The sequence below is a fragment of the Neopsephotus bourkii genome, unplaced genomic scaffold (assembly GCF_033783945.1).
Source record: "Neopsephotus bourkii isolate Nb327-2 ecotype Australia unplaced genomic scaffold, CSIRO-AGI_Nbou_v1 NB_1770, whole genome shotgun sequence".
Lineage (NCBI taxonomy): Eukaryota > Metazoa > Chordata > Aves > Psittaciformes > Psittacidae > Neopsephotus > Neopsephotus bourkii.
In genome coordinates, this window is record NW_026902244.1 from 580511 (window position 1) to 600670 (window position 20160).

Genomic DNA, 20160 nt, shown 5'->3' on the forward strand with positions numbered 1-20160 from the left:
TTGGGTGAGTAGCTGACCTGTACACCTTGCTGCCAGGCAGCTCGGAGTCCGTGACTGGTTTTGTCTGCTCATCCCTGCAGCTGCGGTGCACAGGAGGACTGTCCTTGTGGCCAGTGCAGCTCTGAGCACAGCTGCTGGCCTGAGCCATCTGGGGAATAACGGTTAAAATCTACAGCCATTCACACCTAACATCTCAGGTTGCTGTGCATGCAGCCTTTGGCTTTCCTGAAAGTCCTGTGCTGAACGGAATAACATTCCAGCATCATGTTGCCAAAGCCAGAGGGCAGCACCCAAACAAGTGATGGGATTTTGTATTTCTCATAATAGTATGTATTTTTCATAATCATGCAGCTTTGCTGCTTACACAGCCTGCTGGGGTTAGAAGAGAAGGAAATGACTATGAGAAAGCACAAATGTGGTGATAATTGTCACTCATTTTTTCTTTTACCGTAGGGGAGGTTATACGGATAAAATCCCTGGACAGCATTTTAGAGTTGGACGGTACTTTTGCTAGTGAAATCCCATTACACGTTACTGAGTGTGGTATCATTTCTGATGTAAAGACAACAAAGTAGGCTGTTTGTGTAGCACCTGCTTTGCCTACAAACTTTGTCTTGCCCTTCAGTCAGCAACACTTCAGAAGTACTGTCTCCGTATTCAGTGATTACTAATTGTTCTGATGAACATTGCTGGCTGTACCCAAAACCAATTTTGTTTGGGGGGCACTTGACATGTTGGAGGACAGAAAAACTCCACATCGGTTTTAAAACTGTGACTCTGAAAATCTCTGTAACCATTTCTCTGCCTTTCCAGAAAAATGGAATTGGCTAACAAAATGAGTTGGGCAATGTTTTAGGAGGTCATTTAGGAATGTTTTTTCTCTATCAGCTGTGCTCCCAGGGATGTGCCATGATTTGAGCACCAGACATGCTGGAAGAGCACTTGCTGACTGTGCAATGCTCCATCCTTGCTGGTTTTAGCCTTTGGAGATGGAGACCAAGGACAGCTCTAAGTCAAGCAGAAAAGCTGGTGGCAGCACTCTGCACAGCTGATTTTGGGTGACAGTGCAGCTGCCTGTTGGGGTGGGCGGGACTGACTCACTTGTAGAAATGAGGAACACAAGTGTGGGAGGAACATACGAGCCCATCTGGGATCTGGATGAGAATTGGACTAAGGGAAACAGGCTGATTACAGAGAAGGGCCAATTTTGGTGGATCTGAAGACTATTTAACTTCAATCCACCCCTTTAAGTTTTTTAGGTAATTATAATCCAAGTGCATTGTTTAGGAGATGGAGGAATGATCCTAGAAATGGAATATTTAAACCTCTGCATTTGTTACTATGGGAGAAAAACACCCACTGGCTAGAAACTTGGATGCAGAGTTTAGTTACACAAAGTAATGAATGTATAAGGTGATGTATTGTAATTAGGAAGTTTTTATCTGCCCATTTTGAAAAAGTCACAAAATCCAGTATGGGTCCAGCCTTGCACTGTTAATCATAAAAGCAGGTATGTGGAAGCCATCCTGCTGAGTTCATTTGCAGTTGTTCTTGCAATCCTAAGCCCTAAGTCTGTACCAATTATTTTGCTAATGCTCTAAGATGAATACTTTTTTTGCTGTTGCAACTTTGGAGCATTGTCACTGCTGCATTTGCAATTGGAATTCAATTTCTCCCCTGTTGATGACTCCCTTCAGTGTACCTCAGCAATATATATGCATTTCTTTACTCACAAAAGTTAGAGTTCTTTTCTGCTGAAAGCAAAAGCACTATTAAGGAAGAAAATATAAAAATTCAGGTCTCTCTTCCCTGCTCGTAAGATAATGCCTGGTAGAAAACCAGAGGTGCACTTTGCTCTTGTGGTTACTTCCCCTGACTGCAGTGAAGGTAAGAGTGAGGGTCATTCTTTGTCAGGCACTATAGCCATTATAACACAAAAATAACAAAGCATTAAACTTCTGCCCAGGGTTTTTATGGATTTATCATTATAGTAAAAGCAACTTGGTTAATGAAACAGAATGAAATTAAGTGGAAAGTTGGGGCTGTTCAGCCCGGAGAAGAGAAGGCTGCGTGGAAATCTCATAGCAGCCTTCCAGTATCTGAAGGGGGCCTATAGGGATGCTGGGGATGGACTATTTATTAGGGACTGTAGTGATAGGACAAGGTGTAACGGGTTAAAACTTAAACAGGGGAAGTTTAGATTGGATATAACACCTGTTATGGTGGTGAGGCACTGGAATGCATTGCCCATGGAAGTTGTGAAGGCTTCATCCCTGGCGGTGTTCAAGGCCAGATTGGACAGAACCTTGGGTGGCATGGTTTAGTGTGAGGTGTCCCTGCCCATGGCAGCAGGTTGGAACTACAGGATCTTAAGGTCCTTTCCAACCCTAACTATTCTATGATTCTATGATTATGCACAGTTACTCCATTTTGTATGCATTAGTGCCCAGATCCATAAGGGGGACTGTGCTCATGTAAGTTGACTATTTGCATGACATAAATCATGGGATTCATGTGAATCTGTCTTATAATATCTTTTTAAGCAACAAATCTTGTTTCAGAACGTCACTTTGTTGGAGGAATTACCATATTCCTTAATATGTGATGTCATGGCTGATCTTATTTCCTATGAAAAGACCTCCTCTTGAATCTTCATCTCCCATTATGGTTCTCCATAAGTCCAGGTCCTTAGAATTTTCCACGTTACTCCTTGTACCCTGTGGTACCTCTGATCCTGCATCCCAGAAGGCAATTCAGCAATGCATTAGGAGCATGGTGGGCTGTAGCCTCCACACCTTCACACCACTGTGCTACAGCCTCTCCGCCACCTCCAAACCTCACTTGTCAGGCATATGCACAGCACAAAAATATCCATGGCACAAAAAGGAAAGGCTGTGATAGAGCATTCAAGGAAAATGCCCATCTTCTGGGAAACCTGATAGTCAGCCAGATTTTAGAAGCACACACTTCATGATGATTCCTCCCCTGCAGGATCCCATGCAGCAGTGCTGCTGTGAGATGAAGGCAGAGGGCCACAATTACGCTGAAGAATCTACAGAAGCCCTTAACGTAGTGTTGTTTTAGGGCACCATTCACATAAAATAATCCCTGCAATAATAACATTTATCTATGCTTGAAATTCAGCCAACTAACTTTTTCAAGGAACCAATTTCATCCTATGGCATGGGTAAAAATGAGAGTGTCATAACCTAGCACAGGGCTTGTCTGAGGCTGCTGCGGCCAAGATCCCCACTACGTACTGGTGGGCCACATGGGTGAGCACTGTGGGTAAACAGACAAAGCTTCACTCAGCACAGTGCTTACCAATGAATGAGGATCTGTGCAGCTCTGCAGCTATGGCTGTATGATGTGATACGGCAGCAGCGTGCTGTCCTGGGAGCTGTAGTGCTAAATCTGTATCTTGCACTTCACCTTTTCCCAAATCAGTATGACCAGTCTATACAGACAGCTTCACATAGTGGGAGAAAACGGTTCTAATGCATTAAGTGTCCCTCACCTTGTATCATAAGACAGCATGAGCTTGTCTGAGTAAATGGCATCTTATTGTATTATGAATTCAAGTTATCACAGAAAATCAGGTCTGTGTCATTCTAAGTATATTTCCTACACATTGGTATTACCACTCTCCCTGAAAGATCTGTATTAGACTAGAGCAAATCTCATTTGCTTTTCAAAGAGTCATAATTAAATACATCTAGTTAAAAAGAGGGGGATGGCATAGCTAAAAGTTACAGGAAGATCCTCGATACAGAAAACATTTTCTTGCTCTAAGCTTCCATCTTCTATTTCATGCTAGCATGAAAGAGCTCTCAGAAGCCTGGCCTATGACATTTTGCACTTGCAAGAGGATCTGCTGTAGCAGTACTGTGCAGAACAAGGGCCTGGATTCGCAAGCCAATGCAAGTCCTTATCATATTGTTCCTTTTTTTATGAATCCTAGCTCATGTTTAGTTAGTGCCCTTTCTATATTTATATATTTAGAATTACAGGCTTTCCATATACTGACCATTCTTTAAAAAATATTTTTCAGGCTAAAGTAACTTTATAAATAATTACAATATTCACAGTAAAGTAACTAGGATGTTGGTCCTTTTCCACAACTACCCTAGATCTCTATCAGGATAGAAAAGTGCATCTATAGCTTAAAAGTGGTGTGTACTGTGGGCAAACACAGCATTCTAATAGGGTTGTTGAAAGGCAATGAGACACTTCAAATATGATGTCATGAGTCTGAGGTATGGCAGTGATCCAAATAAATTCATAAGTATTTATACCTGAACACCTATTAAATGTCATCTTATTCTGATATTTTATTTTTTTTAATAACGTCTCTATGTGAAATACTGTATGAATGTAGTGCTGGTTTCTATTTGTCATTAACTGTTTTAGCAAACATGTACTCAGAAAAAGATTGACTATATATTCAACTCACTATTTCTCCAAAGCTGAATTTCTAGTGGAACTATGGAAGCAAAAGACAAGCATTTAATAACAGATGTTGGTGAACAGCATGCCACTAATCATGTGTTAGATATGACATCCTTCACAGGGGCTGGGTTGAACTATACTGCAGGTGCTCCATGTTGTAGAAACTGTTTTTCTAGGGAAATCTTGTGTGTGATAAACGTTAAGTAGCAGCACTGGAGCTACAGCATCTGACTGCCTATCTCTTATACAGATCTGGAGATCTACACTGTGAAGTTGAGTCTGATCTTACAAATATTTAGATAACTGTAAGGAGGAGAGTACTTAATTGCTTTTCCTATAACAAAATCAAGCCGGAGCCTTGCAGTACTGAGCTCCCCAAACACAGTCTAGGCCGAACATAGCTTGTTAAACATTTGTCTAGTTTAAGATACAGTTTGGGTGAATTGATAAATCAATGGTCTATACTCAGCTATGCCAAGTTTTTAAGTCTCTGTGTTTGACAGTCGTGTCCATACCTGTACAGAGCCTATTTGCAAATGTTCCTGGGAGGTGACTAATACAGACTACTAAAGCTGGCACAGGACTTCCCACCTGTGTAGAATTATCTCAGCTACTTTTAGTATATGAGGTTAGAAAAAACAGCACAAATTCAGGAGATGAAGTAGCAGAGGAGAAAGGGCATATGTCTGTTAGGAAGAATGGAAACAATCCACACAGGCCAATGGCTGTAGTCATGACCATAACACAGATTTCAGAAACGTACTTCTCTATACTCTTTCCCTTCCCATTTTATTTTTTGCCTTAGTAACCACTTTCTACATTCATTCTCCTTGTAAGGTACAAATTTTACAAAATAAGCTGTTATAGCATCTGTCAGATATGTTACTAATACCGTGGCTAGGGAAATTATCCATGCAAGAGTCTTATTTTTGGCATTTGGAGCCAGCTCCAGCACTATGACTGGACTGGCTCTTGCACAGGTGAGTCAGTATTGTGCTAGTGGGTTTTCTGCCAGTGACGGGTGGCCATAGCTACAGAGAAAAACAGAAGTTTGGGTTCAGTAAATTTCGATGTTGAGATAAAGTGGTCTGGGCCATTTTAGGAGCCTTGCAAACACAGTGAGCCATAAGTAATATTCATAAGTAATATTCTGTGGGTATGTCCGTTCTAAAGTTATAAGCATATTGTATAAAATTTGCAGTCACAGCAGCATGCATCACCAAGCACAGCTCTCATAGGGCTTGAGCCTTTCCTCATTTCACTTAATCCAAATGCAAAGGTGACTTTCTGTAAGTCTCCATTTTGCCTGCATGTTTGGATCTTATACAGAGAGTGCAAAACTGCTTATAAGATGTAAAAAACACAAAAAGACTACGTCAGCTTCTTGCTGATTCGTGTTCCTATGTAGTATACATTCTCTATTACTATTGCATCCTACCAGCCATGTCCATCAGCATTTCACTACCCCCTTCACTGGAGCTGGAAGCTTTAAATGTCACAGCCCTGAATTCTGAAAGGATTTTTTTATTACTTTAATTTCTCTCTAAATTTGACCATCAGTGGTAGCAAACCTTTATTCCACCATTTCTTCCATTCCTGCCCCAAAACAGTAAGCAAAACACTGTATAGGTAACTGCCATATCACATCAGGTGTAGTTACGATGAACACATAATAATTCATTACTATATGATGATCATTCTGAGCTAGACAAAATACTTCAGTGTCACTGGTGCATCACAGCAAATCAGCTGCAGTTAAAGTCTTGTTACATTTTGGATGTAAAAGTTTATGATCCATGAAATGGAAGTAGCTGAACACCCTTAGTAGGGAAGTAAAGGTGGTTTTTGCTTCAGAGAGAGGTGTAAGCAACAGTAAGATGAAAGTACCACAGGGAACTAGGCATTGAGGTAGATTTCTCCAGGCCAGCACAGAAGAGAAAGGAAAAGACTGGAGGTGGAAGAAGAACTCATCAAAAACCTTGTATTTTATTTTCTAAATATTTGTGCAATGAGAGGAAGACTGCTTTCCTGACAAATCAAGAAATAATAGTGTGAGGGTTTATTCTTATGTATGCACACACTAAGTGCACACTGATCCCAGGCAAGAACATTGTAACCTTGCTGCCAAATTATACCCTGTAAAAGGACACACAATTCAAAATGAAGCTGGCACTTCTTCCACAGATAAAGGATCTCATGTGTTGTAGAACTTGTGTACATGGTTTATGAGTACATGTGGGCCAGACACTGTATTTATCACAGACATCTGAGTGCTTATGCACTTCTGTTGTAACTGGATGAAGTACAATAACTGAACTAGGAGCAGTGTTATTCCCTTTCTCCCTATCTCTCTGGTGACTGAACTACCTACTAGGCTATATATTCATGTTTCCTCTTGGTTTCTGATTTAATCAGTCTTGACAGTGTAAAATGGAGAAGGGTGACTGCATCAAGCTCTTGTATTTAAGGTCTTCTGGCAGAGGGGAGCATTTGCATAGATGTCTCATGGACTTTGACCTCCTGTCCTTTTTTCCTGTTGTTTTACAGCCCCCCTTCACAACTGGCTTTCTCTGAACACAGGAAACAAAAAGGCTCATCCTTCAGTTTCTGAAGTTCTCTTGTACTCCCTGCTCCAGCAGAGCTGCCCTTAACAATGTCTTTTCTGAACATCCTCCACACTTCATTAGTTTTTTCTGGTGCTGAGACTTCTTTCAGCACAGGTAACTGTAATTGTTACTAGCATTGCATAAAGGAGAATGATGCATTTTATTATACTCTTTGCAATGAAGTCTGGTTTTCTACCTGGATACACGGTACAAGCATTTTGGGCACTGCCACATTAAATTAATAAACTGCAGAAAAAGGAAGGCAGTGTTTGTTAGGGTGGAGGATGTTGAAGAGTACATGCAACACTCACAGATAAGTAATCTGCACTCCTCCTTCTTGTTTAAAATAGAGTACAGTAACTTTAACATCATTGTGGACTGGCAACTGAATGTGAACTCTCAGTGCAACTTTGAAATTAAGGGAGCGCACACCTGGCTGCTTAAGCATAGGAATATTAAGCAGAAATAGAAAAGAAGTATTATGTGCATGAGGCATATGTGAAATGGTCACTGGGCTTAATCTTTACAGCACTGCTGTCTACGTTTCAAATTAGAGGATGCACAGCAAACAAAAGTTCACTAGAGTTTGAAGAATGATTTCACAAGACCTAAAGGCAGTATAGTTTATCCAAGAAATAAACAAAAACTGTAACAGTTTACCACTACATGCATACAGGGGCTTTGCCTGCTGTACTAACTCTTTAAATCTTGTTAGAAAGGCAGTAACAATGTATTAGGATATTAAGGCTAGACAGATTTAGATAGGTGATAAAATGTAACAAAAATGCATTAATAATTTCTTAGAGATGTAGACGATCCTCCATTATTTGAAGTCTCTGGATACCTTTCTAAAGATAGCACAAGATTCAACATCACTGATCTGATTTGGGAAAAGCTCTTTGCTTTGCATTATGCAGAGATTCAGACTGAATGATCTTTTTTTGTCCCTGTTAACCATAAAGTCTACGAAGCAGAATTTTTCAGTTTGAAACCTTTCCATAAAGCTTTCTCCTCATTCTAAATATACAAGAAGTTACAGTAGGGAATTGAGGTGGTGTCTCTCTACCAGTTGTGAATACTCCCTTCAGCCTCCAATCTTTTGAACCATTTCCTTCCCAAAATATCCCACATAAACTACACTCAGAGTAGTCCTTCAGTAAGGACCCCATGGCTAACCTCAGTTCTGTTTAGAAGCTTTTTATATCTTTTTCCTGCCTGAATTCCTCTGCTCCTTCTGAAATGTACTAATTATCTAAACAGATTATTATGTAACATTTTTACCTCTTTTTAATAAAGAAAAATTAAGTCCACTGGCTTCAGCATAAAGCTTTGAAAGATGGGAATTCTGTTCAGAATTTGTTCAGAAGCAGCAGATTACTTAATGTATGTAACAAACCTTTAGAGGGAGTGAATAATCCCTCCTTATCTTTTACTCTGCTGCTGTGTGTCTATGGCATCAAACTGAGCTTTCTGCTGCATGTGGTCCCCAAAGGTCCCACGAGAACTTTGCGTAAGACCTGGCTTTGTTTATACATACATTAGTTAAAGACAGAGCCAAAGAACAGCATTTAATGTTTATTAAGCCTTTGCAAAAACACAGACACTTTTCAGTCAACTTGAAATTAATTATTTTAGTCAAATTCAAGTATTTCTTGCACATCTCACTGGACTGGCACTAGCAGTAGAGGCGGCAGCACGAGCACAGAGCACTGGCACTTAAAGCACAGAATCAGAGGGCTGAGTCTGCACAGATTTCAAAGGCTGTGCTATACAGAGAACATGCCAGATAGAGTAACATACTACAGGCAGTTTCACCTTCACTCCATTATGAAACTGCTTATTTTATGCTGTGTTACTGGATGGTTGTTTCTTGTGTGAAAAAGACAGAGGCCTTCTGGTGAGTTTTCTAAGCCTAGAAGGATGTATTTTGCATACTAGTAAGCACAGGAGGTTCATTTACATAAAAGATACGCAGTAGAAAAATACATTTTAAAATCCTCATTTTATCAAATTCAGACTACATCTCCGTATCTATGCAGAATAACACAAAGCTGGAACAGCACCTGATATAAATATCTTCTCATCCCATTTGCTCTTAGAGAGGATCCATGACGTGAAAATGTCACCTGAATGCATGCCTAGCGGCTATTGGCAGCGTGTCCCCTCCTTCCTGAGCACCTACAGGCTGTATAATTCTGTTCATCTTTCTGGTTATGAAAATCTGCTGGCAGTAAGATCAGTGCAATTCCTTGAAATAGTCATAAAGCTCTTATGACTGCTTTTGGAAGGGAGTGGAGAGACAATTAGGACAAGTCTCACCCATTTTTAATTCTTTTTTTTTTTCAATAAATGACTGAATTACCAGAAGAATCAAACAGAAGTTTATATACATGTATCAAATAGGGTTGGACTACGTGACCTGGACTGGACACGCAGATGTCCTTTCCAACCTCCACCATTTGTTATCCTCTGACATTGATCTTCTACACAAAAAAAACTGTCGAGAAATAATAAAGTCTTTAACAAGTAAGGGGTGAGGTCCTCGGACTATAGTGACAGAGGAAGAAAATCTTTAGAAGGTGCATTAGTGTGCACTGAGAATCTGTCCCAACACAGCTTCATGTTTTCTATTCTGAATATTCATAAGACCAATCAGTGCCTTCAATTAAAGGGAAAAAAAAAACATTTGTTTTTAATACGAAAAGGGACTTGGGTAACTAAACTCTCAAATCCCTTCATATGAGAAACAAGGGAATGAAAGGATTATGCAGAATCTAAAGTTCACTGAAATGTAGGCGCCACAGGCTTCCATTAGATGAAAGAAGTGTACTTCAGAACATGGAGAGAAACCCTGAAGCCCACAGTCAGAGAAACTTGAAGACAAAGCAGGATTTAGCTCATATTCTGAAGCAAAAAACTAGCAGCACAAAAGCATACGGCAATAAAACACAGCTTGTATAAGCTTTTAAGCCACTCAAAATAAAAGATGGATCTTCCATTCATTAAATACTCCTGCTGAAGAAAAGCATCAGCATTATATAGATCATGAGAACAATTTTAATTTTTTTATTCACCGGGGGATTAAGTTTTACCAACGACACTCATGCAGAAGTATTTTTTGCACTCAGTTTCAGCAGAACATCACATACTGCTTACAGCAAACCAACACCTTTCTGCTACTTCACTCTCCTTGCAGTGTTGTTCTTTTCCTTTTCTCCAAGCAAATTCTATTAATCATTAAACGCTTAAGGCACAAACAGAAAAATAAATAGTATCTGTAAAAACCAAGTCAAATACTTAATGAGCACACCTTATCTGAAACTTCTAAGTCTCACTGAATAGAAAATACCAACACAAAAAAACACTACTGAAATTGCTTCTTTATCCTGAGGACTTTATACACACTAAAACAATTTAACAACTTTAGCAATCTAAATCATCTATTCATCTTTCATTTTTAAATAGATGATAGATAAAATGCAGTTAGTTCCTCTGTGGATTTCTACTCCTACTGGGATGTCCAGCATCAGGACTGCCCAATTCACACAATTCATGCAGCAACACCAAGTTGCTCCCACAGGGACGTGTAAGATGGACACCAAACAGGGGAATGCAACTCAGCAATTATGAGCACCTATAATGAAGCTATCTATGGAGCAGCCAGTCTTTTGAGACTGTCTGTTATCAATGGGAAGAAATAGATCCCTACTGTGCACAATTCACTGTACCCTAAAACAGATGTCTGCAATTGTCTATATTCCTCCACTGACTATAAACAGAGCTTAAACTGATTAGCCGAGTTGCAGAGTCCACACTACCAATGTCAGAATTAAAATTAATTCCACCTTAAGATTGTATGCAGGTGTCCTCTTCCAAGTCTGCCTATGCAGCTGAAGATGGAACTGCAGTGACTTGTCTAAGTAGTACAGCTGTTGGACAAAGGAATGTCTGTTTACAGCCTAAGCAGGCTTTGGTTTATTGTTTAGACAAGACTGAGGAATTCAGACATTCCTCAAAGTGGTTTATTATTATTGTAGCAAAGATGCTTGAGCCTCCTTCTTACAGTCATCATCAAGATGGGTTAAATCAGGTATTGTTTCAAACTTACTATTTAGTAACTTCAATCCCATTCTAAATAAACCAGTGGCTCCTTTACTGGTCTGATTTCAACTTCCTGCAATTACAGACATTTGCACAGTACCTGTTCTGAGATACAGAGGCACATTTAGAAAACACCAAAGAGCACACCTGTATCCAGACCTGATCCTCTGTTGACAAAGCAGATCTGTAAATAATTTTACCATCTCCTATGTGTAGTTACACAGTGTCTTTTACGAATAGGAATGTTTAAAAGCTGTTTCAAGAAGAAATGGTAGTTCCTTACATAGAGCTGGATTGTTTTGTGATGGGTTCTGGCATTCACATTACCTTTCTTCCCATGCTCTTTTTCTTCAAAATCTTAATTATATTTTCAACATAATGAAGTAGGAGGAAGAGTCAAAGTGTCAAGACTCCCATGTACTCTTCAGTACTTTGATCCTTGAGGGGCAAAGGAAGAAGCCGTTGACACATACAACAAAAGCTCACTGCAGTGTTTCGTTGGGTTCTATCACGCAGGAGCTGCTTATGACGGATTCTTCCCCTAAGTGTCCATATGCAGCATCCACCCCAAAGAACTCTGACTGAAGTTATTTATCTTTATTCTCACAGTTGAGATAAAAGATACGCAAATATATTTCAGGTTTGTACATTCTATGAAATAATTATTTTCTATATGTAGAATAAAGCAAGGTTGCCCCTACAGAAAAGTGGTCCCTGCAAAACACAGCACTTCTGTTTTCTCTGGATTAAACAGATTCAATGACACTTTTTAGATAAGAAAGCCACTAAATTTTGTTCTGCAAAAGCAATCTTGTACTGATAACAATCATAAAGTCCGGTAATTGATGATTTCACGTTCTATTCCTCTTTTTCTAGCAATTCCAAGTTGCTTGCAAATTTAATTAGTTAACATTTCTCCCCGGTGAGTAGGTCCAACATGATGTGCAAACGCTTACATTGCCCTGTAAGGCATTTGTTCCCAGAAGAGATGGGCTGGCAGCATGAAAATAATTAAATGCCAATATACAATTGGCCTCTTTTATGAAAAATAAACAGGCACAAAGACAAACTGTTCCAGTGCTTATACTAACCAACAAATGTTGAGATGACTGGTTATTTTAAACACAGCAATGAGGCTGCAGTGCAGTTTACAGACTTTCATAAACTCAGTTTAACAATTTAGACTGTGTTCATAACTAAAGTTCTTATTTCTCTGATGAATCTTCATCTGCATTAACCTCTTCTCTTTTAAGCCACATAAGTGCTGACTTTGCTGTGCCATCTCCACTCTGTTGGGAAAAGCAAATGAAGGCAGCCCAGACAAAACCACAGAGCCCAGTATAAGCTGTTCGCAGGTAAACAGGCACAAAAATGAAGTTTGACAGCTGCATTGGAAGGAGAGAGAGCTTAGTTAGTGCTCCAGGCACGGTCAGGTCTTACACCTACACACCCAGCAACTCCACTGACTTCTCGCTGGGCTAGATATGCTATGACCATATCAGATCAGGTTTTATGAGAAGGAAAGGCTGAGTTACCCTAAAAACTCACCTGCACAAAAGGCCAGTACATCAGTCCCGTCTGAAATGAAAATGAATCATTTGTTATTCTTACAGAGATCAACGACAAAGATTCATTTTTTTCTTATCACATTTAGAAAAGACTGAAACATACTTGAGTAAAGTTAATAAAACCTGTTCAATTTTAAATTGCTTAACTTTGAGATTGCAATATTAAGTTTCTAATAATCTTCATGAGACTCTATGCTAGGAGTTTCCAAACACATTATTCTAACTAATTTTAAATATGAAACTCTAAGCACAGTTAAGTCTTGGCAGTCACCTGACACCAGATACATAAGCTCCTTTACCAGATGGGTGAACAAATGTTTAAATACGTGAACATTTGTTTCAGCCATGAATGAAAAATACCACTGAACGCTACTTCACACTTGCAATGCTCCTTCCAGTTACTCATCTATGTAAGGCTTTTTTGGAAAACCCAATGGATAATTACTCATAGAACAGAAGGCTAATAGAAACCTTATGGTTTGATAGCATATAGTGGGCACTGGTTTTAGAATCATCCTCCACAGGAATAAAAATAATCCTTTTCTACCCATATAAGTCCACAGTGTGAGGAAAAATTCACATTGCATCACAGGTTTTCCTTCTACAACTTTTTTTTTTTTTTGCTAATCTATCATTTTCTTACACCTGAGAAATCTTTACAATTCTTAATCTGCCAAGCTCTGAAGTAGCACAGATAATTTTTTCTTGCGTATGCAGAAAGGCAAACCAAATCCAGCTATTCATACCGGTCATCTTAAAACAAGAGTATTGTGTTTTTGAAAGTGATAAGACTGTCACTGAGAAGTACAGGCTGAAAATGATTCCTAAAAAAGATGTCTCTATAATTAGTGATTTTAACAGATGTCCCTGTAAGAGTTGTCAATGACATTACTAACTAAACAGAGGGAGGTACTTCTTAAGATAAAAGGTAGTACAATCTTAATCAGCATTGTACTGTAGGGCTCCAACTGAAACAGAGCTGAGTGCAAGTGTTATGTATATAAATATTGTACATTTTTTAAATGGCATCATTTCACCCAGCTGGCAGCAGTACCTGCTCCAGACTACCCTGCCTTCACAAGACTGATGGTACTTAAAGCCTCCTACACATAATCAAATAATGCAGTGAGAGAAAGCTGTTGGAAGAATGAGTATTTCAAGTATTTGATCTGGTAATACTCTTGTTTTGCTTAGCTGTGAGATAAGTGAACTGCTTGCCTCACCTTATATGTATTCCAAAATTTCTTTCTACAGTCTGAAAAGATGTCCTCTTTCTTCTGAAGGATGCTCATACCTGGTGGCAAAATATTTACAACGATCAGAAAAACATAAAAATTAAGTGTTCACTTTTTACAATGATATCCCAAACTCTTCTCAGAATATGTTACAATAGCTTTAGAAAGAAAGGATACTGTTCCAGCTACCTAAGAGTGCTACATCAGAGCTCCTCAGCTACTGACTTGGCTCTAAGTGTTGGCACTGTAGATCACCAAGAATATACTGTACAGGTGGTATATCACATCTGTTCCACTGCCACATAATTCACCAGTGGTATAGAGTGGAATAGGCATGATGGAACCTTTTACACCCTTGAGATAGAGAAAATAAGACATTCTGTTCCCTATGGAATTGTCAGGAGTGGCTCAGATCCTCAAAGGAGTTTAGGTGCCTACAGACCACTGAAGGCAGTGGAGAAGGGCACCTGATTTTTATTTTCCTTTTTAATTTCAGCTATAATCATTATTTTTTTTCCTTCACAAATAATTGTATCAAATCCAAATTCTAGTACTGACAAGCAGAAAAGTTTCAAACCTAATTGTTTAACTCTCCACATACAGAGTTGCAAAGTTTTAAATAAATTCTAGTTCATCCAATCTCCTCATGATTCCAATAAAACCCAACCTCACACCAGGCTCCCACCATTCCACCCAAGATCAAGAGAAAAGCAGTATGACTTGAAATTACACATTACACACGTGCAAACCAGAAACAAACTGAGTGAACTCCAGTCACATGAAATCATTTAAAGAGTTTATTATTTTGAGCCCTTTAACTGCTATTTCATGTGTCTCGTGTAATGAGAATCTTTACGTGTCAAATGAAGACTGCATCTTTCTAAGGGATGAGGCAGCTTTTTAAAGATCACTCACCCTAACTGGAAGACAGGACCCGTATTTTGCAAAGGTATTAGAAAATATGCTTTTAGCAAATCTAAATAAAATCTAATAAAATTAAAAGCACATAAGAAAGGGCCCAAAGTTGCTTAGTCCAACTCAGGCATCCTTATAGGTATTTGCATGCCACGAGGTGATTGGTATTTCTCAATCAAACATTATTTTGGAATCACACAATTCTGCTACGCAATTTAAGGATTTTTACCATCCCTTTCATGATCCTTCAAACCCTGTTGGTCCTTCAGCAACTCTGCTTACATTCCGATGCAGGCAGATAGGATTTTGAGAGTATCTGGCATTTGACCCCTTCCTTCCTTTCTTTTCAATCACAAACTGAATTATTTCCCGGTCAGGGTCATAAAATGCAGATGTCACAATGCCAGGCAAAAAGAGCACACGTCTTGTTCTTCTTCCACATGACATTTAAGTTAAATGACAGCCTTGGTTTACACTAATCTCACCTGTTATTCTTCTTATTCCAACATGTTTATTTTTTAAATAAACAGTCATCTTAACTGTCTTTGTACTCGATAGTTTTTAAGATCACACAGTACTAGTATGCTGTATTTCTACATACTCTCAAAGCAGAAGGTGGTACAATTTGCTGAACTATAGCATTTCCTGACATTTCTAGCTGTTTGTGTTTAGGAAAAGAGAGAGCTGATACGGAGAACCGAGCAGAGCAATTCAAGCAGACAAGGATAGAATAATCCTTTTCAGGTGCTTTTAATTCTTTGTCACTAACTAACAGCTGCGGGGCCTAACCAAGCCCAGCGCAGAGCTCTCCTTGGCACAGCACTCGATGCTTAAAGCTCTGCGCGTCGGGCTGTTCAGTACACAACCTGGGGCAGAGCTACCGGCTTCTGCAGGTCCCGACCCGACCGTCTCCTAGCTCCGAGCTCTGGCAGGGCTGCACAGCAAAGCAGGCAGCCCGCTGCCCAAGCACCCCGCAGCTCCGCACCGGTGGCTCTGGAGCCGCGGCGATCACCGCCCGGAAGGTAGGGAGGCACCCGGGCAGCCCGGGGTGCACAGCTCGCTTTCGGTAGGCGCTCTTCCCTCGGCGTGCGGCCGCCCGGTTCTCCTCCCGCCGCCCCGAGATGGCGGTGCCCGGGCGGCGGCATCACTCACCCGTGTAAAAGGCGAGGACGGCGACGGGCGCGCCGAGGAGCTGGTCGCAGAGCACCTTGCCGAGGACGGCGGGCGGGCGGCGGCCGGGTAGCGCCCGCTCCAGCGCCCGCAGCCAGACATAGCTGAAGTTGCCGTGGAAGGCGAGAGCCACCAGCGCCACTCGCCGCGTCTGCGCCCAGTCGGGCGGCTGCCCCCGCCGCCGCCACAGCTGCTGGGCCGCGTCGCCCGCCGCGAAGAGCCCGCCGTACAGCAGCACGTTGCAGAGCCAGGGGAAACGGCGCACCCCGCCGCGCAGCAGCGCCCCGGCCATCGCCTGCCGCCTCTTCCGTCTGCCGCCGCCTCCTCGCGGGCCCGCCCGCCGCCACCGCCCTCGCTGCGGTCCGTGCGTCCCCTCGGGGCTCCCCGCCCGGGTGCCACCGCAGCCGGGCCTGCCCCTGCAAGGAAGGGCCGGCACCCTGCGGTGGGGCCCGAGCTCGGGCTCCCCGCGTCTGTCGCCGATGGGCTCGTGGGTGGCCGGAAGGCACCCGGGCTCCGGTTCGTGGTCTTAAGTGACTGCGTTCACGCAGAATTAGGTTACTATGTCTTGCTGGGCTTTGGTATAGGTCGCACTATGGATGTACCGTACAGTATTGCTACACTGATTAAGAGATAAGTGAAAACTAGGCGCTGTTCGCTTATTGTCTGTTTAATTATCTCCTTGTCGCTTGCTTACGTGAGCACGTTATGGGGTTTTCAAATTTGCTGTTGTTTCGCAGTCTGGTTTCTGCTGCCTGATTGCGCGGCGATGGTGCGCACCTGAGCACCTGCGCGGGTGCCCTCTGCTGTTGGGCCATGTGAAGAGAAAAGCCAGCAGCGATGTATGCTTTATTCGAGACTCGCGTACGGAGCTTTACACTCACGGAGCCGTTGCGAAGGAGCAGATCTGACGTCCAGGCAACGAGCTCACTCCTGGGACGGGATGAATGCGCCGGAAGCCATCGTGAAGCCTTCCAGGGATGGCTTGCAGATTGAAAAACGTTTTAATCACAAGGTAGAGCGAGGTGAGCTGCCCGGTGCTAGAGAGACCCGCGCCGGCCACTCCGCTCTCCTCACACACAGAAATGGCCAGGCGGGAAACAGCCTCCGCGGTAGTCATAGAATCGTTTAGGTTGGAAAAAGACCTTTAAGATCAAGTCCCAACCACTCACATCTGACACCTGGAAGTGGGGCTATTAAATAACAGAAATGGCTTTCGGAGGAAGAGGAATGTGCACCAGCGAGTAACTACAGCTGGCAGGACCAACAGGAAGGCTCTGGACAGCCGGGCTTGGCTCCCCAGTGCTCGGCCCGGCGGCCCATGGCCCCTGGCGGTGTTGCCCGGGGTCACCCCGCAGACCCGTACATTCAGGAAGGTTTTGGCGCCCCTGTAACGAACCCCGTAGGCCAAGCGGACGGCGCCGGGGTGACAGCCGAGAGATCTGTGAATGCGGGAGCCTTCCGGGGTACCCGGGGACCGAACCTCGACAAGCCGGCAGCACCCCACACACCTCCCGCCTCCCTGCTTAGCTCCACGGCGGAGCTGTGCGGATCGCGCTCACTGCGCATGCGCTAGTACCTGTCATCTCCCGGTCGTGCCGCGGGACTGTTCCACCAGCTGCAGCGGGGGGACCGGGAGGCGACGGGTGGTGAGCGTGAGGGAGGGAGCGGGGTGCTTTCTCCGGCCCGTGCCGTCACGGCGCGGCATTACCACGCTTTCTGCAGTACCACTGCGTCTCATTCCCCCCGCCCGTGTGCGCGGTGGTGTCGGCCGCGGGGCGGGCTTGTCGCTGTTCCCTAGGTGAGCGCGTTCTCGCCCCGCCTGCTGCGGCCTCGTCAGCGCTGCCAGCGTGGAGCCGGCTGGGGCTGAGGCGGAAGTGCCTAACGGGGAGGCGGCGCGCACTGGGGAGTCCGCCGGCTATGGACGCTTCTCTGGAGAAGGTCTGCGGGGCGCTCTGGTGCCAGCTGGACGGGGAGGGGCGGTGGGGGCCAGGGCACCTGCGTGCGGAGGGGCGGTGAGTCGCGACGGGCCCTGGGGGCGAGCGGGCCCTGGCGGTCGCCTCGCTGCGGGGCTGCGGGGCCGCGCCTGGGGCTGAGGGGAGTGAGCCGGGGCGGGGGCCGCGCTCCCCCGGCCCCTCGGCTGCGGCGGCGGTGCGGCTCTGCCGGGGCTGGGACCGGTGGACCCGGAGGGCTGTGCCTGCCCTGTGTCACGCAGCCTACGACCGCCAGCGCAGTCCACGGGCGAACCCTGTCCCATGGTCATCGGCGCCCGTGTGAGCGCCGTGCTTGCGTGCCCCGGGTCCGTAAAAAGTGTGCAGAACCGTCAGGAAATGCTTTAGGAGCTCGTTTTTTTATTTGCTTCCTGGGAATGTCAGCCTGCAGCAGGATAGTAGAATCTTGGTTTACTTCCCACACACACAATTTTATACTGGTGGTGTTTGCAGCCCTGTGTTTGCTCTCTTGTGTCCAACGCACTGTACAAAGCAAATATTGATTCTGTAATACCGTAAGTGACTGACAAAACTTGTATTGCCTTTGTCGCTGTGAGCCAGTCAGAACCCGGTAAGGTAATCCAGGATATGCCATGCTTCTGCTGGCTTCCGTGGCACCTGCTTGCTTCAGAAGACCTGCCCTGGAAGGTGGGGATGGAATGGCTGCTCGTGCATAGCTTATCATCCTTGTTGTGTGTCTTCGAGGCCAGTATGCGTTTGAAATAATTTATACTTCATGTACTTCCTTCCTCAGCATCACTTATTATACATAGCACATTCAGTTTTGTTTAGTCTTTGGAATGCCTTGGAAAGATTGAATGGGATGTGTTCTGGTAAAATGAATGGTTAGGAAATTCAGGAAGTTATCTTCCTGATGTGGTTAGCGAATTGGTAGCCAAATGGTTTGATATACTACAATCCACTTGAAAAATACAGTGTTAAAGAGTATTTGGTAGCATTTAAAAGCTCAAGTGCTTTACTAGTGCTGGCAAAAGTTACAGTGGCTACCGCTTGTTATGAAAAGTTTTCATTCCTTAAGTAAAACTTGAATGAATATACTAGTTTGAAATACAGTTTTCATCCACAGGACTCAAGCAGAATAATGGTACAATATGCAGTGAAGAAAGCACATTAGCGCAGGGCAAGTGTTTGTCCTACAGTAATGACAAAGCCCTTAAACTTTGTTAGACAGGGTCATCGGTCATCATAAGCAATAAAAATGCCATATAAGAATTAAATACCTTAATTTCTTAACAGAATAAAAGTCTGAGTTTTGGTTGCTTGTATCCTTGATGTAAGGAATCATCTATAATGGTGAGGGCCCTGCAAAAACTCGCATGTCTGATTTTTCAGTATATGCAAATAGATATGAATAGTTAGTATTTGGTTTACTTCCTCCGTTGTTTATCATGGCTTTTTTTCACATGTATGCTGAAATTGGTACTTCTCTGTATAATAACATGCCACAATACAGTAATGAGTTAGTGCCCTCCTGAAACAGTCTTTGGTTAAGATTGTTGTCAGTCTGTACAATCTGCACTTTATTTAGTTAGGAGCATGATATGTAAGAAGTCTTCTCCCTAAATAAATTTAAAATTAATCCAAATTGGGGTATGTTTCTCCTCAGAGAGAGTGTGTCCGTGTATTTTGGGCTTATTTATGCATTATCATAATACATCTGAGATTGTCTCCTGTTTGAACTGTGGCTTCTCTCCTTATGTGCTTATCACTGGGATCCCAGTAAGCTACATGTATAAGTACTTTTTAACTTGGATTAAAACTTGACAAAATGTTGTATTTTTTGTTACAAAGAAGGCATTTTGGTTACCCAGTTAGCTGACACTGAATTACTACAGTTGTTAGGTTCTTGCAAATGGAAGAAGGTTTTTTCTTTTTTTAGCAGATGAGAAATTTCCTGAGAACTGAAAACACTGCATGACAGGATCACAAGCAAAACCACTGTAGAATCTGATGCATGCTAACAATCTCGTAGTTTGATTTTGCAGATTATCTTTGGGGTATCAGACAAATGGTTTGGTTTTGGTTAGGCTTTTTTTAATGTATTTATATTGTATGTCATATGTGATATAATTAGAATGAATTTTATCTGAACCCCAGAAATCTTTTT

At 42.8% G+C, this 20160-nt stretch overlaps 2 protein-coding genes across 5 annotated transcripts in view; one reads left to right on the forward strand and one right to left on the reverse strand.

The window, feature by feature from the left end:
• Positions 1-20160, forward strand: part of PDXDC1 (pyridoxal dependent decarboxylase domain containing 1) — a 104550-nt gene that overhangs the window by 57770 nt on the left and 26620 nt on the right. Inside the window, exon 1 of one of the 2 annotated variants that reach the window (XM_061379416.1) lies at positions 17621-17982. The exons of the other annotated variant lie outside the window; for it this stretch is intronic. Coding sequence (XP_061235400.1) covers positions 17962-17982 — 21 coding nt within the window. The 5' untranslated portion in view covers positions 17621-17961. Of the gene's footprint in view, positions 1-17620; positions 17983-20160 lie in introns of those variants that run through there. 2 annotated transcript variants of the gene reach the window in all.
• On the reverse strand, positions 10869-16458 carry MPV17L (MPV17 mitochondrial inner membrane protein like). 3 transcript variants are annotated; one of them, XM_061379423.1, is made up of 4 exons: positions 16027-16458; positions 13948-14018; positions 12705-12734; positions 10869-11323 (listed from the first exon to the last, which is right to left on the reverse strand). In XM_061379423.1, the coding sequence occupies exons 1-4, from the start codon at positions 16334-16336 to the stop codon at positions 11222-11224; spliced, it is 513 nt and encodes a 170-aa protein (XP_061235407.1). In that variant the 5' UTR covers positions 16337-16458; the 3' UTR covers positions 10869-11221. The 3 variants fall into 3 exon arrangements, with proteins under 3 accessions (XP_061235407.1, XP_061235408.1, XP_061235405.1); XM_061379424.1 differs by lacking the exon at positions 10869-11323 and adding an exon at positions 11733-12445; XM_061379421.1 differs by lacking the exon at positions 10869-11323 and adding an exon at positions 11733-12541 and having other exon boundaries at positions 16027-16440.